Source organism: Gallinula chloropus (assembly GCF_964237585.1).
Source record: "Gallinula chloropus genome assembly, chromosome: 10".
NCBI lineage: Eukaryota > Metazoa > Chordata > Aves > Gruiformes > Rallidae > Gallinula > Gallinula chloropus.
Genome location: NC_140095.1, coordinates 17909735 through 17934231, shown reverse-complemented (window position 1 = coordinate 17934231; position 24497 = coordinate 17909735). Strand labels below are relative to the sequence as shown.

The 24497-nt window shown below is 46.2% G+C and overlaps 1 protein-coding gene across 1 annotated transcript in view; it reads left to right on the top strand.

Annotated features, from left to right (window-relative positions):
• Nucleotides 1-2189: 2189 nt before the first annotated feature.
• Nucleotides 2190-24497, top strand: part of NSG2 (neuronal vesicle trafficking associated 2) — a gene marked incomplete at both ends in the record, with an annotated part of 34370 nt that continues 12062 nt past the window's right edge. Inside the window, 2 exons of the mRNA XM_084268588.1 lie at nt 2190-2318; nt 15669-15788. Coding sequence (XP_084124714.1) covers nt 2190-2318; nt 15669-15788 — 249 coding nt within the window. The remainder of the gene's footprint in view (nt 2319-15668; nt 15789-24497) is intronic.

Sequence of the window (24497 nt, the reverse complement as noted above, 5' to 3'; positions counted from 1 at the left end):
CTGGGGAAGACTGGCTAGATAGCTGCCAGGTGGAGAAGGACCTGGGGGTGTTGAGTGACTGCTGACTGAATATAAGCCAGCAGTGTGCCCAGGCAGTCAGGAAGGCCAACAGCATCGTGGCTTGTATCAGAAACAGTGTGGCCAGTAGGTCTAGGGAGGCAATTGTGCCTCTGTACTCGGCATTGGTGAGGCTGCACCTCAGGTGCTGTGTCCAGTTCTGGGCCCCTCACTACAAGAAGGACATTGAGGTCCTCGAGTGAGTCCAGAGAAGGGCAACCAGGCTGGGGAAGGGGCTGGAGGGCAGATCTTATGAGGAGTGGCTGAGGGAGCTGGGGATGTTTAGTCTGGAGGAGGCTGAGGGGAGACCTTATCACTGCCTATAATTATCTGAAAGGAGGTTGTAGAGAGGTGGGCGATGGTCTCTTCAGCCAAGTGACGGGAGATGGGACAAGGGGAAATGGCACTAAGCTGCTCCAGGGCAGGTTTAGATTGGATGTTTGGAGAAAATTACTCACTGAAAGTTGTCGGGATGTGGAACAGGCTGCCCAGGGAGGGGGTTGAGTCACCAACCCTGGGTGTGTTTCAAAGACGGGTAGATGAGGCACTTAGAGATATGGTTTAGTAGAGGACAGGAACAGTTGGACTCCATGATCTTAAAGGTCCTTTCCAACCTGGTAATTCTGTGATTCTGTGATAAGCGCTTCCACTCCCCTGCCAAAGCAGGGCTCTGAGTGACTGCGCACAAGCAGCTCTAACAGGCTTTGTTACGGAAGCAGTTCATGCCTCTTAGGAGGATATTTAGGTCTGGCCAAAGATGCCAAGTTGCAAGCTCTGGAGGCAAATTCTCTATTTATAAACAAATCAGGCCAAAGTCATCCCAAAGTGCCCTCTGTCTCCCAGCGAAGTGCTTCAGCCTCCTGCTGCAGGGGCACCGCGTCTGCTGGCCGGCCAGCCCGGCACCCTGTGGTGCCGCCCCTGTCCTGGGGGCGATGTGCCACCGGTCTGGCGCCTGGAAATGGGGGGAGAGCCCCCCACAAAACCGCGCGGGGCCGGGGGCGTGGCCTTGCCCTGTCCCTCCAGCATCTCAGCGGCCCAAGACGGGGGAGGGCTCCGGGGCGCCCAGCGGGCCCAGCCGCAGCCCGGGCCCCGCTCCCCGGCAGCGCCGCGGCTGCCCTGGGACCCGCTCCGTGACGCCGCTCGTGGGCGCGTGCCGGCCCCCGTCCACGCGCGACGCTGCGCCCGGCCCGGCCCGTGCCTTCCCGTCGCCGGCTCCACGCGCGGCCCGCAGGGGGCGCTACCGCCCGCCGGGGCGCGCGGCCGTGCGCGGCGGGGACGCCAGGGGGTGCCCGAGGCCGCGCGGCGCCGCGCGGGGCGTGCGCGCGCGCGCGGCGGGCGGGCGAGCGAGCGAGCGTGCGGGGGGGTGGAGGGGGGGGGGGGGGGGGGGGCAGCTGCCGCCCGCGCCCGCCCTCAGTCGCGCTTGCGGAGCCGCAGCCGAGCGCAGGGCGCAGCGCTGTCCCTTCAGCACCGCTCCCCCGCGCCCCGCTACCGCGGCTCCGAACTAACGGAAACCTCCTGCCCCCCCTCGCCTCCGCCTTCCCCCGCCCCTCGCTGCAGCGCCCGGGCCGAGCCGCCGCCAGTGACCGCGTGGTTTGCAGTAAGTAGGGACTGGGGGGCGGCGGAGGGGCGCGGGGGGTTGGGGGGGGGGGGAGACTTGGGGGAGACGTGTGCTGCAGACCCCCCTCCCCAGCATCCCTGCCCTGCCATCCCCGGGGGAGCTGGGAGGAGGGGACCAGCCCGGCTCCCCAGGGTGGGGGGTACGGGTGTCCGTCCTTCTGCAAGAGAAAAGGGAAGGGGGTGGGCATGAAGAAAGACCCCTGGAGCCGGCAGGGATGCGCCCCATCCCCGAATTTTGGGGCTCGCTGTGATGTCGTTCGTGGTGTCGGCGCGTTGGGAGCAGCTGCGCTTGGGGGGATTTTATGGGGCGCTCGGGGGGTGTCTGCGTGGGGCTCGGCTGAATGGATGTGTGAAGTCGAGCCGTGGCGTGTGGTGTGGCTGGGGAGCCGGGTGTAAAAGCCCCGGTACCCCGTACGCTGAGTCAAACCCGGCAGGGTAAAGGCAGAAATCCTCCCCGCTCCGCTCGTGACACTGAGCATCTTGCTGGTTTCAGGTCTGGAAAGCAAGGTGCGAGAATGGTGAAGCTGGGGAGTAATTTGAACGACAAGAACAACAAACAGCCATCCAACGAAGATGGTTTTCAGACAGTTCCTCTGATCACCCCTTTGGAAGTAAATCACCTGCAGTTCCCGGCTCCGGAAAAGGTAAAACCAAATCGACTGGCTCTCCTGCATGCTCACACACACATACACCCCTCGGGGTTCAGCGCTCCGGTGATTTACTGGTCTCTGATGGTATGACCGCTGGCAGAGTGTTTGCTCAATAAATAAAAAGGGGTTACCTTTCATAGCGCCTTTATCTGTTTTAACATGGCAAATAAGCACGCAACTTCTTCCTGCCTCAAAAGAAGCCCCAAATATTCCTTCCTAGATGCAACTGGAGAGGGCTTAGTGTGTGTTTCTCTTGCAAGTGCTGGAGAAATTTAGGAGCAGCTTACAATGTCTCCTTATCAGTAAAGATTAATCACCTGCATTGAGAGCAACGGGATAACTCTTCCGAAATAAGCAGCTATTTTAATTATCTCAGTCAAGGTTTGTTTTCTTCTCTGTGGTTTTTGCGAAGCTTATTTGGGCGTTGAGGATGCTGATTGCTCTTCAGAGAGGGGCTGAGTTTCCCCGTGCAGGGGGTGATGGTGGAGCAATCCAGGGATTCGTTCCCCCCATTGGCTCCAGCCAGGGGACAGCTTTCTCCCCTGCCCACTCAACGCTCTCAGAACTGAATGCAGCACTAAAATGTCCAGAAATGTGCATCGGTGATTGGCTGTGGCTTGGTGGTTGGAGGGGTTTTTTTTAGATGCAGTATGTACTAGGAAGTCTTTTGTCTATGTCGATGCGGTGACGATGCGTATCAATATAACCTGGTGAGGACATGATGAGACCGTAAAAATCCCTATGCCCCAGCAGTCCTTACAAAAACAAAGTCTGCCTGCAGTGTAGTTCTCAAATACCACAGAGATGGAGCCAGCTCACCCCAAAGTACAGACAGAATTATTAGATCTCACGGGATAATGGAATAATAGTAAAATTAACACTGGTGATTACCGAACATATATCCTGGGTTTACTGCAGTACAAAATGAATTTTCTCTAAATGCATTAGGGGAACACGACGATGGATGTGATAAAACTGTCTAGATAGACAAACTGTGTTTATTTTATGATAAGTCAACTGCCTTGCCATCCTGGGAACCAGAGCCAGGCCAGACAAAGGAGCTAGTTCCATTCTCCATGTGCCTCATGGCAATCTGGAGCAACTTCTCTGCATTCAGGAGAGTTACACTTCCATGCATTGTTGTGAACGAGAGGCTAAGCCAGCCCTTATCTATGCCTCTGATAAATAAGATAAAGCAAAATAATCCAGGCAGAGGGGTATGATGGTATGATTTATCATAAACGCCTGAAAAGCCCTGAGGAAACTAGAGTGCAAAAGTAGCTCATTTGATGCTATTACAAAGTGTGTAATTGAAGTGACTCATGTATCAGGTGAGACGTGGATAACCTAAGGAAGATCCTTTCAAGCTAATAAAGTGGTAATGAGTGTTCTCACGACCACCACGTTCCAATTGCCTGTTGGTGAACAAACACTGGAGTGTATTGGTCTGGTGTGATTCCTTGCTGATTTTTCTGTTTAAACATGCCTACATCAATAATTCACGTGTTGTTAGGTTACATTACCTTCATTAGCATACATTACTGTCAATGCATCTCCTGACATCCATATTTTTCTTTGCTGGAAGAGCGGGATGTATCTCCGGGAGCGCTGAGCGCGATTCAGAACTCGTTAGAGTCAGCGGCATTGATTGCTGCAGCCCGAGGTTCAGCTCCCCCGTGCAGTAGGCCTGGAGTGAGCGGCCACTGGAGATCCCTTTACAGAAAGGAGAGGTTGTGTGTGATAAAGGCAAAATAATTCACAATCTGTTTCCTGTGCTCTTTGTGGAACCGGTTCTGATGGGGTGAGTCCACCCTAGGGCAGAGGGTCTGCTTAACGATCTGCTAACAAGGGGGTGAGCCTCAGGTGGAAAGGTTGGGCAAAGGTTAAGTGATGGGGGGCAAATTTCAGCTCTGTGCCTAGGAGGGGAAAGCTGCTACCCAGCTCAGCCGGACCAGGAGCCCCGGGAACAGCAGGCAGGGATGCCAAGCCCCTCGGTACGTATTCTTGTTTGGACATCCTCTGCAGTCAGGAGGCAGGGTTAGAAAAAAACCCCAATCAAACAACTAAAATCTGTTGAGTTTTCTTTCTTTGTGTACCTAAAACCAGCCGGCGGTTGGTTTTTAGCTGGGGAGAGCCCAAGCCTAAGCCAGGGCGCTTCCCGCGCCCCTTGCGCGGCGTGCCGCGCCGCGGGCCAGAGCCCAAACGGGCTGGGGAGGGTCTGAGCAACAGCCAGGGAGGGCTTTGCGTGCTCGTTTTCTGCAATGCAAGCCCCTCGCAACCGCAGGGAGGCGATCGGTGCCCCCTGCCCGCCCCCAGCCCCCTCCCTGCCCGCCCCCTGCCCGCCCCCAGCCCGCCTGTCAGCTGCTGCCAACCAGTTCGAGTCGCCCCAGCCACAGAGAGCTGGTGCTCCCTGGCACTGCCCTGGAGTGAAAACCAGGGGGAGGGAAAAAACCCTCCCTGGTAAATGCTTCCCTTTCTGGGCTTCTCCTTTAAGACAGTGTGAGCTCTCACCCTGGATCTAACCTTGAGTCCGGGGCAATCCAGGGCGCATCAAAGCAGAGCAAGGAGGTTTGACTGCAGCTTGGGGCTGGGCACTTGTTCTAGCTTTAAGCCGCCTGGCTGGGGAGTGTGCTGGCTCTGTGCAGGGCAGCCCAGCTGCGGCTCTTATCATACAATGCCTTCACACGGGGTCTGTGCATTGTATGGCAGAGGTTTGCAAGCTCTGTTTGATCACAGGCTTTGTCCAGTTGAGTCGTAGACACCTGCATGCAAGTTGAACACCAGACCTGTTGTTTGTGGTGTACTCACCTCTGCAGATCCTTAAAAGCACCCCAAAAGAGCCAAAGGAATCTACAGGCTGAAGGCTTTAAATACCTGTTTTTTCTTCATTTTAAGGATATTTTTTGTAACTGGATCACTTGAGAGTCACTCAAAGTGACTCTCAGCATTAACCTCTGTAGGTGTTTCATCACAGCTTCATCTCTTTCAAAGTGTTTTCTGTGTCTGGCTATTTTTCTGCATTTGTTTTCAGAGAAACGATTCAGAGAAAGAATATAAAAATGAGGCTTTTGCTCATGTGGTGCAATCCCAGAAGCCCATCTCCTTTCAGATAGCTCCTGGGCAGCACTTTCTTAAAGCTAATGCTTAAACTTACCTGTTGTCCTTCTGGGGATGCTTTCCTAACAGGTTTGTTTTTCAAAGCACTTTGAGTTTAGCAGCTCCTTCTGACTCCCCCCTTGTTACTGTTGGAAAAATCCAGGCAGGAATTCAGGAGGTTTGGATTTGGCAACCTTTATTTAAAATTATTGGCCACTGGACTGTTTCGTTTTCCATCAAGCTCCTCCCTAGGCTCTTGCTATTCCTCCTGCAGCATCAGCATGCTGCATGGCTGCACGGGGAGAAATGTACCTGGGACAATAACTTCTCCCCTATGGTGTTAAACCTGCTGTGAATTTATATTTATTGGCTATCTCCAAGCATTTCCCTTGCCCCTTGTTCTCTTGCTGGGATGGCTTTTGCAGAAGACAGGGACAGATGCTCTTGATTCATTTTTGCATGGTGTTTTTTCTGAAATCCATCCACGTAACATGAATAATAGACATCACCAGTGACAGCCCCTCACCTGGCTTTTTGTGTCTCTGAATTTCATTTCTTCTGTATTCAAGAAAAAAAAAATATAAACCAGAAGATTTCTCTTAGGACCAGAGAGGAAAAGGCTAGCTGTTCACTTGTTTTCCTAGGTGTAGGCAAAGTGCTTTGGCTGTAATTGTTATTCTTCTCTGCAATGGTAATGCTAAAAGATCCACAGCTTTTCAGGGACCGTACTGGTTCACTGAAATTTTAAATGAGACTAACAAACTGGGGACCCCTTGGTCTCATAGGCTTGTTTCAATATAATCCAGCAGGAAATGCCTCTGTTCTGGTAGGAAAAAAAATCCCAATTTTACATAACACAAAAGTGCATGAAAGCTATTGTCAGGGCTGGAAAAAACATCCGGCATCTCTTTTGTGGGGAAAGCTGCAGAAGGCTTATCATGTGGCCCATTGTTCTGTATTTTGAATGCATCTAGAGGCTTGAGAAACAATTCTCTGGTGACAGATTCCTGCCATCCAACCCAAGATAGGAAAAAATAAATAAATAGATGTAACTGCTCTGTTGAAAAGCTTTTCCCACCCTGTGCTCCTGCCTCTTGCCCTCCCTGGGCGCACCCTCTGTGAGCGGCTGAGGCCATGCATTTACACAGAGTAATGAAGGGTTCCTGAAAATCAGGAGGGTCCCTTGTGCTCCCAGCCTGTCCCTGTTGGTTTAACAGAGAATAATGTTTTGGGCAGCTGAGCAGGCATAATTAATAGTATGCTGCATGAGTGCTCTTGTACCTGGGGGACTACTTGCTGCTCCGTCCTGAAATACTGATGTGGGTCTGCCCACTGTGAAGCTGCTCTGGCCAGCCTGAAGGCACATGCCTCTGGGCAGTGTGAAGCTGGTTTTGGGGTGCTGCTACACATGGTGGGGCCAGGGGCAGCTCTGCCTTCCCTGCTGCCATCTTGGGGGGGCTGCTGATGGAGCCAGGGGCTGGTGTCTGTGCTCCTGCTCATGCTGCTGGTGGCTGGTGGGATGGAGCGAATGGTGAAAGAAGAGATGGGGCAGGGCGAGTGCTTGTGGCAGCTGAGGGTAGGATGTGTAAAGGGGAGGAGGAGGATGTGAAGGGAAAGAAAGTGCAAACAAAAGAAAGGAAGGCAATAAAAAAGAGCATTGCAAGTATGAAGGAATGCGCGGGCTGTCTTGCCTTTCCCCATCCTTTCCCTTCTCCATTTGGGATACTCTGCCTAATCCCCACAAACACCAAAGTCTGAGCCTTCCTCTCCTCTGACATTCGTCCCCCTTCTCCACTGTGAAAATCCATTTGTCCTCTAAATGTGTATTTGCATGTAAACACAGCCTCTGCTCATTAAGCTGTAATAAATATTTGCAGCAACGCTGTCTCTGGCAGTGCAGGGTTTCTGGGGTAACCTTTTTGATCTTGTTTCCATGCCTTGGAACAGTCCTGCTTGACATTCATGGCACTTCATGATGCTCCTCTTTGGATATAGCTGCCGTTGTGCTGGCCCTTGCCTGTAGCACCCCGAACACCCCTGCGCACAGGTGCTCCTCTCGCAGCAGAGCTGTGCTGCAATCCAAGCGTGGGCTTGCAGCCTTCACAGGCACCCCGGGTAGCATCCTGCTGCCCGGCTTGCATACAGATAACAGGTTGCTGCTGCAGTTCTCCAGTGTGGAAAGTCTCAGGATTTGTGTAGCCTTGTGCAGAAATTTCTCTCCTTAACTGCACTGCTGTCAGCGTCTGAATTGGGTTGTTTAAAGCCAGCTCCTGTCTGGTTTCTGACTTCCATTGCTCCCTTAAATCCAGTTGTCTCTGCTCTGCAGTTCCCACACCCGCATTCTGCAGGAACGGACATGAAAAGCACGTTGGGGTTTGGATGTCTGGCTGAGCCTGTGGCAATCTGTTCTGTTTTCTAACATGAAAGCCCCCTGCTTCGGGTGGAAGTTGTTTCAGAAAGACGGTGAAGTGCAGCCTGCGCACCGGTTGCTTACTGGTTTGGAAAGTAAGACTGGGTAGGATTCTTGACTGGTGTAAATCAGTGTAGTTTGGATGGAATCAACAGAGCTCTCTTAATTTACCCCAGCCAACTACAGTTGAGTTACTGCTTCTTTTGTTTGCTTTGCTATACCCTCCCTTGGCTGAACCTAGTGAAATAAATTTTTGTCACCCCTTTGCAGCCTCCTGTGGGTTCCTGATGTTTATGGTCGCTTAGGGATTTGTAGGGAGACTTTGCTGAATAATTTCCAAGCTCCCTTTGTGCTTGCGAGCCTTGCCTTTCCCTTCCTTGCCTTCCCCTTCTCGGCTGCAGCTCCCAGTGCAGCCTTTGCATTCTGTGCTGCCTTTCAACAGTGATGCCAGGGCTGATTACGTTTGCTGTCTTTGTCCTTTTGTGATGTTCCTTATGCCTGGAATATCCTCCTGGCACTGATTCAGGAGACCACTTTTTTCTACCACCCTCTGTGAAACTCATTTCCAGCACAACATCCATTAGGTGGGCTGATACAGAGCGGGGGGGGGGGAAGTAGAATGTTTCTACAAACTGTGTCTTTCTCTGATGACTATGGATTTGATCCCCAGGCATCCTTTCCCCCAGCTTCTTTGTGCTACTTGATATTTCAGACATTCCACCTATTAAAGTGGTGACTAGGATGCCATGGGAACTACCTTTACATACATTGCAAAAGCAGGATTTAATACTAATCTCTGGGAGGACTGTTCATCTTGTAGATTTGGAAGCAGACCTGCCTCCCCCATGGGATGGAGCACAGTCATAAATATTTGGGACATTTTAAAAAGACATGATTGTCTGAAAATCTGGGAATTTGCAGCACGGTGATTGCTGGGTAGTCTGAGATTACTGGTCCACCCAGTCTAGTGTGTCCTGTTTCTGGCAGTAGCCAGTGCAAGGAAGAGGTATAGGAGATGCTGCAGGTAGGCATGGGGCTGCTCACATCTACCAATATTTCATCCTAAGCCTGCAAAGAAAGTGATTGTTCTGAGCCCTGAAACATGTTTTTTTTCCATCTTTTTCCCTATACTCTTTTACTGCTGAGTATTTTAACTTCAGCTGCTGTTGGCAGTGTGCATATCTCATTTGCTCTTTGAAGCTGGCTGTGTGTGAGGATTAGAGCTTGTAAGTCACTGGAGAATTCTGCGTGTGAGCAGGTGGTGAGTTGTGGCCATCCCTTGGCTTGTCACACACGAGCACAGAAACCGACTCAGCCACAGCAAATTAGTGCCAGGACTGGGACTCAGCCCTTTGCTGCCATTGAAACCTGGGCTGCTCGTACAGCTGGGACTCAGGCTAAGGTCAGGACTTGGGCTAAGGTCCTTCCCAGCTACTGATGCTCAGCTGGGTACCAAAGGCAAAGGAAACCACGATGTCGGTGCCAGTGATAGGTTTATGTTTCCTCTTCTCTCTGCAAGGAATGAGGAAAGGCATGTGTGTTTGGAAGCTGAGAGTCTCATTTTCATTTAAAAGTGAGCATGACTAATCCACATGGAAACTGATGGGTGTGCTACAACCATTTTGTGGGAGTACAAAGTCCGGCTTTGAACCTGGAGGAAGCCTTTCTCCTTGGTAGGAGAAACACATTTTGTTTATCTCTTCTGTCAATCTGAAAGCCACTCTGAGTGAGAGACTCTTCATTATTAATAATCCTGGGAAGTAGTATTTTAAATTTTTATGGTTTGCACTTTGCAGCACCTGAACCACGATATATTACATGCACCGTGGCAGTGAAGTGGGAATTACAGCAGGGCAGCATGTCCTTTTCCAAATGAATAATTTAAAGTTTTCACAATGCCAGTTATGTTAAATATTATTACTCATGTCTTCAGGGAAAACCATAGAGCTCAAACGCAAATATAAAGTGGCAATAAATGATGTTACATTTAGCCAGTCTGAGACAGGACTCGGAATTCATATCAGTTCATTTTCTGAAACACTTACTTCATCCCACTGCAGGAAAATCCTTTTTAAGGCTCCACGCTTAATGTGATATTTTTCCATTTGTCACATTTCACGTCTACTCTGTTCCTTCCTCCTGAAAACAAATGCTTTTAATATAGTCCACTTGGTTAGAAGCTTGCTTTCTTTTTCTGTCAGCATCCAAACTCTGGAGATTTCCCAGCGCTCTCTTGCTGTTTCCTTTCTTGGGGTTGGTGATGATGGATTTCCTGTGGGTGTACGCAGACTCTCATCTGTTGTTTCTCACCTCAGCACACCTATAATTTTCCAAAGCATCACTACAGAGAAGGTACCTGGTCCTGCATTCATTAAGGCTGAGGAAAGGTTTCCTATTGATTCCAGTGGTGTCACTAGCGTTAAGCCTAGAATAATAAGTGCCTTTAGGTTTAGGACTCGATAAATGTATTAGCAAACAGCATCATTAGAAAAATATTGCTTGTGTGGAGCAGCATGATAGATGTGGCTTGTTGTCCTGTCGTGCTTGGGGTTTTGTAACTTTTATAGAGCGTTCTCTATAGACTGCTGCTGAGCTCCTGCAGAAAAGCATTTGAGGGATGGAATGAGGAATCAGGAGATGCAAAAAAGAGAACAGAAAGTAAAAACTTTTCGAGACATGGGGAGGGCTATTACAGCTGCTAACCCAGGATGATTGAGCACATCGATTCTGCAGAGAGCTGCCCTTTTCCTTAGAGCATCTGGCTTCCTACCCACTCCTGCCATATCTCTTGCTAGCCCCTAATCCCAAGAGTGTTATATTTATATGGAGAATGTGCTGGAGCTACTATTGTTGCTCAGTTAATGAAAACCCAAGAAAACATGGTGCACTGTAAGCAGCAGCGAGCCATGGTCTGTCTTCCAGACTCAACCACCAATTGCTGGTGTGACTCAGCACATTGCTCAGCTGCTTTTTTTCTTTATTTCTGTTTTTTCTTTATTTACTCCTACTCCTCTCTCAGTAATATGGGGGTACTGAGGTCATGGTGGTCTGTAAAGCACTTCAGGCAGGCATGCTGCAGTATGAAATGCCTTGGGAGCCCTGAGCATCGCTATTACAACTGGCTGTGGGGAGGCGACTGAAGCCAGCTTAAGCTCTGGTCTGGCCAATGTGCTTAAATGCACACTTAACTTTAAATATCTGACTAATCCTGCTGATGTTAATAGGACTACTTGTGTGCTTAAGTGCTTCGCTGAATTGGAAGTTAATTAGTTCAAATGCCAAATAAATTTATTTTTGGAGGAATCTGCAAGGACTGGCAGCACGGATTCCCATAATTAGATGTGTCTTTTTGGTGCTCCCTGGAAGCCCCTGTTTTTCTCGTATTCTTACAATCCTCAGTCTGCAAACTCCAGCTAGGAAGCAACCTTGAAAGAACAGTTTTATTTGGGGTGTAAAATGAAGAAAGTCCCAGGTAATTTATCTGTGTCCCCTTTATTGCATCTGCCGTGAACAGCACAGCCTCTGGAGTTTAAAGGTGGAGGATTTGTAGGAAAAAGGGTGAAAACTTTAAGAATAGGTTACAACAGCAATGTCATTTGCAGGGAGAACCCTGCTGATATTCCTTTAGACTCCATCCACAGTACTGTCTTTAAAGTGCTATCAATCACAATGCATAAAGTTATTCACAGGCATAAGCTGGTGCTGGATAATGAAACACCAGGGCCAGCAAGTGCCAAGGAAGGTTCAGAGGGTGTTTATCCAGCAATTGCAAAGGCTCAGACAATCCAGAAAAGCTGATGGGACTGTCCTTGCTGTCGAATACTCATTTGTAGGTGTGCAGGAGCTCAAGGAGACAAGCATGGGGGATGGGCAGAACGGAATGGAGATGGAGGAGGCTCATTGTCTTTTTGGGAGTAGGCAAGAGACTTGTCCATTTAAGCACTGCTTGGACTGTTTGTGTTTATGGTGTGTACTTGGGGGGCCAGAACATGGCCAAGCATTACTGCCAGTTCTGGAGGTTACCCCCATACAGCAGTTCACTTCCACTGCAGAGAAGGGCCTGAGGACATGGGCATTTCTTGCACTTCAGTTTGCTTTGAATTGCAACTCAGACAGAACCTAATTTTATACTCCCCTTTTGCCAGTTTCAACCAGGAGTAACTCAGCTGAAGTCAGTGAAGCTGCAAAACAGACAAGAGGAGGGAACGGGGATGGTTCTGTTGCTGTGGTTTGTAATAAATGCCAGGAGCTCTCCCAGGAAACCTGTCGTGGTGTGAGATGAATGGACCTTGTTTGCATTGAAACAGTGGGATCCTGGGCTCTGATGGAACTGCTCTGGGGTAGCGGGTGATAAATGAATGCTGATCATTGCACTGACTCTGGAGTCAGTGGGGTTTTTATTACTGTACATCCAACAGCAATTTGGTTAGAGTTTCTGGAAGACTTTACTGCCAGGAAATTTTTCTTGGTGACAAGATGGAAAGAAAAGGTGAAAAAGGAGTGATGGCAGGGAGTAGGGGGGGAGGCAAATCTTCTTTCCTACCCAAACTGAATCAGAAAACAGAACAACAGCCAAAATAGCAAAACCCCCATAATGCTAAAAATTACTTTGTAAGATTGATTATTCCTTTTCTAAATTTGCACTTAGATTAGTACTCTGTGCTTATGTAAAGCTCTTCAGGGCTTTGACCAGCTCTTACCTAAACTTGTTCCAGAGACACTCACAGCTGAGCCACGCACAGGAGGGGGTCAGTGTAGGAAATGCTGTGTGAGGGGTGTCTCTGAGCATCAGAGAGTGTTCACTCCTGTCTCTGGATGCTGCTGAGGTACCCCTGACCAGGCTGGTCACACTCGTGCAGAGGCTCAAGGAGTGTGATGAACACAGCTCCATTTCCAGAAGCCTTTGCGTGGGCATCCCGATGGCAGCTGGTTGGATGGAGAGGGGCTGAACACTGCTGCAGAAGTGGGATCCGTGCTCAGGCTTATTTATTTAGGCTGTAGGCGACTGAACAAGAGGAGGCTCTTTTCTTCTCACTGTGCACCCTGTGCCCTTGGCAAAATTGCATTTTTATCGTTACTGCCACAATATTGAATGCAACCCCCACACTACAGGTTTTCAGTTTTCTGGTTGTCCTTTGTCATTTTATTTCTGTGCTCTCCTTCAAAGAGGGGACCTTACTGGATGCCCTGTCTTTCTTCTGACGAGCAGTTCCACCAGGTGTCTGACAAAGATACTTCTGGAGAGCTGATACTTAGCTCTTGCAATGCCAAAAGGTATTTAGCAAAGGTACTTCTTAGCTCCTCTAGTAAAGCTTTTTGATACCTCTGCACATTTCTCTGCAGAACACTAAGCAGCAGGATGACTGTGGCACTACGCACACACACGTTTCACTGCTGGCACAGTCAGCAAATTGGGTTTCAAGTAGCTTCAGATCAGGCTGGGGGCTGAGCTTACTTAGTTATTCACAGGCGTGATAGACATTGCTGCTGGACTTGAATCTGATGCCTTGTGAAGGGCTTTCTGGGTTTATTTTCAGCCTCGTGCTGTATCCCTGTAGACAGCATCATTCAAACTTTTCTACTTAGAGGATGTTGGTTGAAACCTGTAATAAAACTGGTATTAGTGACAAAGAGTGGAAGAAAATGTAAATCATATGTAGAAACAAGCAAGGCTTTTAATCCTTGTTTATTTTCATTGTATTCTGGCTTCACGATCCTTCATTAAGACCAAATGTTAGAGTTTTTGGAAAAGCCCTCACATATATTTAGACATTTTGTCTGCACGTAAGATTTATACCAAGCAGGAAGTGTGAAGTTGGGAATTGGATACTGTGAGTGGTTGGCTGGAAAACAGAGTGAGTGCAGCTCCTGAGCAGGGTTTGGCAGGTGCTGGTGATGGATGCTGTGATTTGCTGTCCTGGCTTTGCAAAAGGCCAGTGATGAGCCTGGGAAGCCGGGGACCTGGAGCCCGGGTGTTCTTACTTCCTTTTGAGTGAGAAAATGGGGTTATTGCTTGTTCATAACTGGCCAGGAGCTGACCTGGACCAGTTTGTCCTGGATGGAGAGGGAGTGTTGCTTCACTTGGTCTGCGGTGTGCTGGGCTGCATTTCAGAGCATCGTGCAGGTATGTTCAGTTGTAGGTTCAGAGCAGCAGGGTTATGTTTCATCCCAAACTCACTGAATCAAGGTTGTCCCTGTCTATCATACCTCATCATCTCTGTTGTGTCATCAGAAATTCTGAGTTCCAAAATGCTAATAGAAATACATTCAGGAGGATTTTTTTGTCCTCTCTTCTTCCCAAATCTTAATGTTGCAAATACTACTGTAATAAATATTATTGAGAGGGATTATTCGCTGAAGGGTGTAAATATTCATCAGTCTTTAATGATTTGCATTTGAATCCAGAAAATTGGCTTATGACTCCTCGCTGATTTTCTCTCATTCTGATTTTCACATGGCATTAAGTGCAGGAAGATTAAATACCTGAGGTTTTCTCTGGTCCACACCAGGCTTTGGTGTCTTCATTTGGAAATCAGTTCTTCATTAGCTGGTAACTAAACCCTGTGCATTGCTTAATCTTTTTCAATCCTTCAAGACTTTTGTTTCTAATGAAGAGCTTTAGGATCACTCTTGTCACTCTCATAGGAACCAGTCACCACTCCCGGAGTATTTAATTCTCACCTTGGCAGGGCTCACAGCTGTGTCACCCCACAATTCAGGATGGGAGGCCAAAAAGTGGAAGCTTTGGCCCTGGGATTGAGAGCTTTGATACTCTTTCTGTCCTGTGTGCCTGCATTGGCTCATGGATGGGTAGTCTTTCAAGATTCGGGTGTGTAAAGGGGTGGATACACTCACTCCCCTGAAGGGCTGTTAGTTTCAGTGTACAGCCCCATGCTTGTCCTCTCTGGGAGCTGATGACATTGGGTGTTTCCTTTTCTGTGTTTGCAGTGGGTGCATTTTACCCCAAAAATTTAAGGTAATTCTAGATTACAAATAAACTCAATGCAGATTGACAGGGAGGTTTTGGTAAGGTGACTGTACCCTTTTGAAAGCCACGTGCAGCTTCTCCACTACATCACACAGAATCACAGAGTCACAAGGTTGGAAAAGACCTTTTAAGATCATCAAGTCCAACAGTTCCTGTCCTATGCTAAACCATATCCCTAAGTACCTCAGCTGCTGTTTTGTTAAACACATCCAGGGATGGTGACTCAACTCCCTCCCTGGGCAGCCTGTTCCAGGCCCCAACAACTCCTTCAGTAAAAAATTCTTTTCTAACATCTAATCTGAACCTGCCACTGGTGTTAAGACACCTCCTTTTTGTTGGATTAGTGGCACCTGGGTTAGTCAGCAAATGACACTGAGATCTTTGGGGAAAACCCAAGGTGATAGTATGAAATTAATACTGATAATCTGGAGCCTGAATAAATGAGATGCTGAATGGCTTAAATTTAAATTGGCTTCAGTGGAACTTGTTAGGACAGGGCTTTTAATAAGTGAGGCTCTTCTTTAGGATGGGCTGTTAGCCTGCATGTTCTGCCTGTTGAATAAAATATAAAAATTGCATGCTCAGTCCTAAGCAAAAGTTGGTGTGAAGCATTTTACTGTCAGCTATTTTAAGACTCAGTGGGATAAGCTCACTGCCCTAGGTCTGTGTATCTGCCTATTTATCTGTCTCCCTTAGCTCCTGAGGGTATGATGAGTTTGTGTTAATTAACAGTTCTAAGGTGTAGAACTTGTGTAGGTGCAGGGGATGGTTTATAGATTAAAAAAAAAAAGACCAAACCAAAGCAAAACTATGCTGTGTGCAGACCCTTAACAGTGTTGGTATTTTCCAGGTAATTGTGAAAACAAGAACAGAATATCAGCCTGACCAGAAGAACAAAGGAAAACTCAGAGTGCCCAAAATTGCTGAATTCACAGTCAGTTTCACTGATGGTGTAACAGAAAGACTAAAGGTAAGAAATGGTTATTCTGCTGCCTTCTGATGCAAATACCATCCATTTTTAAATAAGTGAATCAAAGTGACAGTAAAGACATAACAATTTAACACTCCACTCATCACTGGGGTCAAAGAGAGGTTTATCTCCATGAGTATAAAGCTTTTTTCTTTTGTCTTTTCTTTTAATGACAGGCATGAAAATACCTTCATAAGAATTTTCTTCATAAAGTAGGAAGTACTTTCCTGTTCCAAGGAAAAGTTATGAAAATATTTTCCAGCCCAAATTGAAAGTAAACTGAATTTGAATCTTTTTTTTTTTTTGCTTCTCTGTGTTATAAAAGAATTAAAATGTCACAGTGAAGATTGAAAGTTTGTTTTGCCTTTTAAAAGTCAAACATCCCTTTTCATATTTAAAATATCATTATATAATTATAGATATTTCAAGCTGGGTAAGAAGAGAGATATTAGAAAAGCATCCAAGCATATCTTGTCCTGTAAGCAGTTTTGGTTCACAGGAATTGGAATTTTCTGATGAAAAATGTTTCCTTGGGAAATTTTCAACAGGCTCTACTCAAACATGGAAAGAGAGTCATGAATTATTGCGTGCCCTCCGTTCCTGTTGACTGCAGCATATTAGAATGGATCAGTTCCTCCTAAAATTAGACTCTGAAGCATGTAGCTGCTAGTATTTTCTCCCTATTCATTGAGAAGATAAGGTGCTTTTCCTAAACCACAAAGCATGGGAGCGATAAAAATGTGAGATCTGATTTGACTTTTCCAAAGCCAGAGGAAATATCAATGGTTTGAGTAGAAAACAGAGAGTAGGAAGTGCCTAGCTCCTTGAAAAGCTAGGATTGGGCTTATGAATTTTTGTGAAAGGATATCATCCTAGACAATTAACAGGAATTGTCTCAAGGAACTGAACAGCCTTTCATTTGGCCCAGGTGTTCTTAGTTTTGCAAGAAAGAAAAGGTGGCTATAATTACCTTCTAGTAGTTTAGAAGAAAAATACCAGTTTTAAAATCGGGATGTGATCCAGGAAAAATTTGTTACCATTCATCCTAGATAAACTTCAAGATAAGGCTTGTTCCACTCACTGGAAGGAGAAATGTTCAGCTGCTCTCCTCTGAAGCACTACAGAATCACACCCTTTCATTTCTCCCCCCAAATTCACAACTATATATATATATATATATATGTCACAATATATTGCAACAATACTGTTGCTTTCATCCGGAATATTTAAAGCCATAATTTATTCTTAAGAGGTGTGTGAATAAATGTTTCTAGCTTCTTGGGATTTTGGGCTTGGTTCCTTCTTTTCAGTGGACATCACATGTTTTGATCTAAATTACTTAGCAGGATCTTTCATTCTGTTGGTTTTGACTGGATTCTTCACCAATCCTAGAGCATGTGTAGTACCTGTTTACCATCGGTAGTGACTCTCCATTGGTACCACGAGTAAAGTAAACAGTGAGTTAGCCACAGTTAAATCCCCACTGCTGGAAACCACAGCGGACGTTTTCCAGTATGGGCAGCATACAAATCAGAACCAGACACAGTGTGCCTGAGAAGCAACAGGAAATGTAGTCTCCTGGAAGTGATGTGTTGGCTTGTGACCCACAACAAATGGCATTGTTGATGCTGTAAGTAACGGTGCCTCATGGGGTATGTGAAAATTAATCCTGCAGCCCTGGACAATGTTAAGGTCAGTGTAAGATCAAATTTTAATTTCATCAGAAGATCTTAAGAAAAGTCAAGAGCATCTCATCCTTACACACTGCATGCTCAAGGTCCATAAATTAGATATACAGCTCATCCACTGCTATAGGTAAATCTCATTTCATCTACTCCTTACAAAGGATATCTCATTTTCCTTATTCTTCAAACTCCTAACTTGCTGTTGCATTCAAACCTCTCCTTACAGTGCTTTTACTTCTCTCCTCATCCTATTTTTGGTGCAGTTCTTCCATTGCTCTTGCTTGTGCATGCACTGCAGTTCTTCCATTGCTCTTGCTTGTGCATGCACAAGGACCTCACAGCAGCAAGCGTGGGGGCTCTGAGGCTCCAGCTGCATGCGCAGCACCTTCCCCAGTGCTGCATGGTGGGGACCGTGGGAGCTGTGTGTGCCTCTTCCCATGCAGCCTGGCAGCATGAGTTTCATTTGTATGCTCTTTCCTTTCCCTGAAGTCCATATGATTTCCATTCTCTGCTCTTCAATGTCAACTTATTAATCACTCAGCCTCTCGTCTAATACTGGATAAGACTCTAAGCCTCTCCCTGCCTGCTTTTCATAAGGCTTCCTTGTATCGTATTAAGTTTGTAGTATTATTTCCTGGCAAAAATGAGCTGAGATAATAGGTAATATTTCATTACCTTTTGTACTTCTTTTTTTTTATTGCACCACGTTTTTATGCCAGTGCATATTTTTAGTGACATTATTAAAAATACTGCCCTCTGGTTATAAGCAGCCCTATTATCTGGTACCAATGGAATCATTTTACATTTGTTTTTTTGTAAGAGGAAATCATAGTAAATACTTAACTTTTATTATCTCAGTTTGGCTACACTTTTTAAAACCTTTAAGAAAGATAATATAAATGAGATCATATTTTCTTTTGCTGGCTGGTTGCTTTGTGTTGCTTTCTGGTATGTGGCGTGTTGGAAATACCATCCACACCTTCCTGCTAGCACACTGATTAAAATTAAAGAATTCCTCTATACTTGAGCCATTGTTAGCTGCATGCTGGCAAAAGCAAGCAAATCATCCCATTGATTTCTGCAAGAGAAATGATGGCAGGAGAGGTAAAAGTCCATCCAAATGTAGAGGTTCCATTGGTTTAGTGAACTCCAGATGTGTGAGATCAGCATGGGAAATGCACGTGCAACTAGTGTGAGTCCACAGCAATGTTTGATTTCAAGGGTTCTCAGAGGGAGCAATTTTGCTACTGTGGCTCTAGTAATCTGTGTGTGAGGAGCAGTATGTCTCTGTATGTTGTACCTGTATGCTGGGGAGAGAGATCAGACAGTAAGAATGTGCAATGAAATGGCCAGGAGGTCCTCTCCCATGTGCTGTGGCACTACTGTGGCATCCTGCAGAATACAAAATGAGATGTCTTGTATTTGATTTTATATTTACTTATATATTATAATTACTTCTGACTGTGCTCCTCACCCACTAAGAATCTCTCTGGAAGTGTTTTTAACATTCCTGTTTCAATCAATGAAGTGCTTATCTGCCCTCTACTTCTGGTCACTTGGCACGGGAATGTTCTCAGGGACGAACGAAACTCTTCCCAAGTTCTTGGTGGTTGTTTTTTCTTAGTCATGTAGCTGCATTATGCAGAAGAGCAGGATCCCTGGGGGCAGTTTTGGGACCATACAAACACAGCAGTCAAATCCACAGATGCCCTTTATTCCGCCTTTTGGGTATCTTTTATTGAAGAGGCTAATGAATTATTAGACAACTTTCTCGCATGAGCAAGCCAAAGCCAGAATCTGAGCTTATGCATGCATATTTTTCATCCATCCAGAATAGCACAGATCTGAGCTCTTTAGGATAATTAAAGAGGAGACTGTCCCTAGGCAACGGCTCTTGTTTCACACTACCTCTTCCAGGAATTTTAGATAGCTTCTGCAACTTGTCACATCCCCTAATAGATGGGATTATGATTCTCTATAGCTCAGCACACAGTGTCCTGGAAATTTGACCAATTAAGCTTATTCTTCAGCTGGATGAGTCATCCCATACATACTTTATAACAAATGTTTAAATAGTTCTGTGTAGATGGGTTACGAGAAAGTGATGTTAAAATAGCGCCCTGGTTGAGCCATCCAGACGTAAAAGACATTTCTTGTTTTACTCCTCCGCGGAGAAGCAACGGCATCATTTTTTCTAAGCTGACTGGCAGTGATTTATAGACCTTGCCTCCTCCAGCCTGTTTATGCCTTTTGAATGGGTCCCCCAGGAAGTTTTTGAACGGCAAAGATCTTATTTTGCAGTAAGAAATGCACAACAAATGGTGCCTGGTGTTTGCCTTCCATTTTGCATGCTTTGAAGGTAGTGCATGTTACTGTCCTTTGCCATCCAGTGGTGAGACTGAGGGAGCATGAAAAAAGGTCTGAAAATGCATTGACTCTATCATAGAATTGTATTCCTCCTACAAGGACAGGGTTTCCAGTGACTCCTTTTGTCTCCCAGCCAGTCCAGATAGCACAGAAACCAACCAGATGCAGTTGTAAGGTCAAGAGTGAATTTCTACCCACTTTCTTGACTGTCTCTTAGCTGGAGCTTCTATTCAAGACATCAGCATCCTGCTGAAGAAGCAGCAAGCTGGAGAACAGTTGCTGAGTTTGCCCAGATTCTTCTGTCTCCGGATAGCACCACAAAAAGTACCTGGGGGGCCTTTCAGTGTAGGTTTACAACACACAATGTTGGGTTGACAGAGGTAACTGCCCGTTGGTTACTGGTTTTGTGAAAATTGCTCTCTTTGTTGCACAAGTTAAGTTTGTGTGCAACCAGTTCAGCCTCTATCATCACTAAATGCTATTCAGTCCTGCTTTTCAGGGAGACAATGATTTAGTAACTATTGGCTGGGTGATACCATAGTTATTTGACTTCTCAAGTCTTCCACAGTTCTTTCCTTTTCATGGATCATTTTCTTAAGAAAGCTGAACTTATCGGTCTTTCAGAGTGGGAATAATTAAACTATGTACTTGTCTTTAACAGAATAAGTTGAGAGTGGGTGTATGGGGGAGAAATTGAGATATTGAAGATGTTTTCTTGTGAGCAATTTATCTACCTGGAAAAGTCATCTGCAAGTGTTGATCATTACTTCACTGAAGAAGACTGGGAATTTCACTCTTTTCCATACAGTTTGGCAAGATCCATATTCAGAGTCCCTGGCTGTGTATTCCATTCCTGTTGAGATTGCAGTGACAATATATTTCTTATCATTAGATCAGCCCTCTCCTCCCTTCACCCTGAAACTGCTCTGATACATGTAGATCCAGCATCCAGTGGATCTAATTATTCACCGTGCTTTTCATCAGATTCTTAAAATGTAGTGGAGCCCATTCAAAGGTTTCTGTTATTGAAATGTTCATACTGAAGCAGTTATTTTCCTCTGACCCCATGTCAAAGGCTCAGAACAAAATCGGTGTGTCTCCAGCCACACCCAGAGACATTGAAGGCTTGATGAACAAGAAATAATTGTTCGTTATCAAAACCAAGGCAGTATCTGAAACACTTGGCTCCTAATTAAGAAAGCTTTTTCTGAACCAGACCCAGACCTCAATTTCCTGTTGGTAACAGCCGTGCTGCAATGGAAGATGCTTCCCCTGCTTGCACCACCAGAATCTGTCCCATCGAATCCGCAGGGATTCAGCTAGATCTGATCGTATGAGGGATGCTCTTGTCACAGGCATTGCAGTTCTGAGGTGGAGGAAATTTCTGGGCTTCTCTGCTTGTGGAGGGGCGTGGGGAGTGGGTCTTGATCACTTTATTTCCCTGGGTAAGATCCACTGAGACATGAGCACAAGGCATCTTGGACAGTGTCGTGCAGAGAGTTGCTGTGTGGCCTTCAGAATGCCACATGACCACAGTGTGAGCACGGCTTTGAGAAATGCCTCCCTTCCCTAAATGCCTACCTTTACCTGTCTGTCCACCCTGCCTTTAAAGGGCACATCACCATTGCAGCTCTCCCTTGCTGTGCTGCATGCACACCCAGCCCCAAATGTGTCATTCCCTTCTGTCTGTTCCCCCTCTTCCCCCTTCCCAAAGTCCCCTTTGATGCCATGGATCCTGCCAGCTTCTCCACAGGATGTTCTGCTTCCACCTGTAGGCTGTTGCTTTCTGCTGGTTGTTCTTCTCTAACCTGCAAAGGAACGCATCCCAGAAAAATGGCACGGGGCTTTTCACTGTGCCCATTCAGTAGCTAAATAAATTCAAAGATTCCTTTAATTGTAAAGTTACCAGAGGGCAGAGGTAACTCACAGAGAAAGGACTCCTCTGAGTGTGAGCAGGACAATTTTCCTTACTGCTTTTTAATACTAACAATAACAATGTTACCATGGCGACTGCCACATCGCATCGGTTATCTGGAAGATGCAGAGTGGCTGCTGAAAGATCCCATTACACTGAGTAATGGGAGTGGTGCTCGAGGGAGGGAACACGCTCTAATACACAGAGATTTTTCTCACTTTGGTGATAATTGCTAATGTGGCTGAGATGTTGTTTCCAGGCTGCACAGCGCTGGGATGGGCTGTGTGATCCAGCAGAACAAGGGACAAAGCAGAGGAGAAGCGGAAAGGTGGCAGGCACAGGGGGGCAGTGGAAATGGTATTCAGGCATCTTCTTGCACTGGCACCTGTGTAGGGGATGGGAGAGGGGTTTCCTGTTGAGTCTTGCATTGAAGGAGGGGCCTGGGGGGATGTCAGTATGAAAGGGTTGATTTCAGGCTCCATAGACTGATTTGGAGGCTTATTCACTCCCTTTAGGAGTTCTCAGCTATCATTAGGTAATCTCCTTTCCCAGTGGGCTGATATAAGGTTCTTTTTGCAGCAGTGTCAGGCAGCCTCACTCCACTTAAGTCTTCTCCAGACAGTGATGGAGTGACTTGTCTCTGGATCTGCACTTTGCCTTGTCTTTGGAGGTCGATTTCCCACTGCACTGCAGAGTGTCACTGTTTCTCCTTTCCCACAAATCCAATGCCCATCCCTGCCTGGTCTTGCATCTGATTACGTCTGATGCAAACTAGCACCTGAGTGGATTCAGACTCTCACTTGTGTCTATGAGAGGAAGTGAGAAATGTTGCTCATCATCTCTCTGCCTGAGCCTAGAAATCATTCTTTTCTTCTGGCTGTGATGGGAAGAGAAGAGGATAGGTCGTATCTTGCCCAGTTGGTCTCACAGCTTGCATGGAGGTAGATTGATGGAGCCATTTGTGATCCTCTGTGACAATTTGGATCTGTGAGGATGAACTGGATGTGGATTTGTGTCTGAGCTGCCAGAAAACAGGTATTTCTGTTTGCATCCCCAGGTATGGTACTGTAAACCCTGCAAGCTTTCCCCTGTCTGGGTAAAATTCCGTGGTTTTGTTAGAGTTCCCAGCTAATACCTGGCTCTCTGGTGCAGCCCAGGTCCCAAAAAGATAGAGCCAGGAAGAATTTCTGTGTCAGAAATGCCCACAAGAAAGATATATTTTAACTAGAGTGCTCTATATGGCTGGGTTGGGAACCACCTGGCAAAGCAAAGGGAAAAGTGCACGGGTTTTACATGAAATGAGTCATTCCTTCAAATGTATTCTGGTTTTATATTCTTTTTTTTACAGGAACACATACCCTTTTGCAAAGTCAGAAAAAACACCTCAAATATATATTATTTTTGCCATCTGCAAGCACTGACAGTAATCAGCTGAAGAGATTTGTTCAGGGTTATTTTTTTCCTTTAATTGATTTTTGGAGAGAAGAAGAAAGTTAATTGCTAGGCAGAAAACGTCTAAAAATGGAAGTCACAGAGCATATTCACATGACTAAGGGTTTGTGGGGTAGACCTGCTGAATCTCAATTCTCCAGGCCATGATGTACTGGAGGAAGAAAAGAGTTACAGAGCAGAAACCTCAACTGACCCTTTGCTTTGGAACAAAATGCCTCAAAAAGATTTTCATAAGCGACTCCGTGGAGGTGCCCATTCCACTGATTACAAAATGCAACTGCAGTTTCCATTTAGTCTGAATGAGTTCTTACGCTGCATCTTTGTCTTCAACAATGCCATGCCATGTTTCATTCTGGTACCTCTGCCACCCCACAGCAAACCTTATTTGTTGGGTAATTTTCCTGTCAGCGTTTGAGGTGGAATAAAACCTGCTTAATGCTGGTTTGGCTAATGTAGCAAAAGGGTCCGAAGGGGATGGAGGAGGGAAGAGTTTTCAGCTGACTGAAGCCAAAGTTTATTGACTGTTGTGAAGTACCTTTTGGGTCTTGTAGCCAAATCACAGAATGCTAAAAAAAAAAATTAAAATTAAAAAATTGTGGCAGTGAAATGCTTCACTTGTGCATTATTTTTTCCCCATGTAATGTTTCATTCTCTATTTATAAAGCAGCACAGGCTGCTGATTGAATGTTAAACAGACCTGGGCTCCCTCTTGTTAGTGCTTGCAGATGTATTAAGCCTGTTGGGTCAGATCCACAGCTAATGGAACTGGCCTCATGCCTTTGAAGGCATCATAATCAGCTAGATTATTCATTTTTGTTGTTTGTTTTTAAAAGAGTAGCTTTTATAAGTCATTTGCAGCAATAAAGCTTAACATTTCTAATTTTAAATGGAAAGGCTTTTAATTCTTGTTGCCCAGGGGACACTTTACTTGCCAAGTCCTCACTTTGTCCTGTATGAAGCACCCACATAATAAGTTTTTTAAGAGAAATGGGTGCACTGGACCATGAATGCCGCCACATTATTAGCTTTATTTCCTGACCCATGATGGTAGACATGGATGCTGAAATGCATGTGAATATGTTGACCTTCCCAAGGGAATGAACTTCCAATTCATTTATTTTTTAACCACAAGAGTGCACTGAACAAAGGTATTTTAATTTGTGCAAGCTCGACTGTAGATTTCATTTTTCCAAGGAAGTTTGTGGCAGGGGAGGGGGAGTTATCTTGTGCTCTGGCATATAAAGAACTTAAATTGTTCTGGGCATTTTTAAATCCACTCTTCTCTTCTTG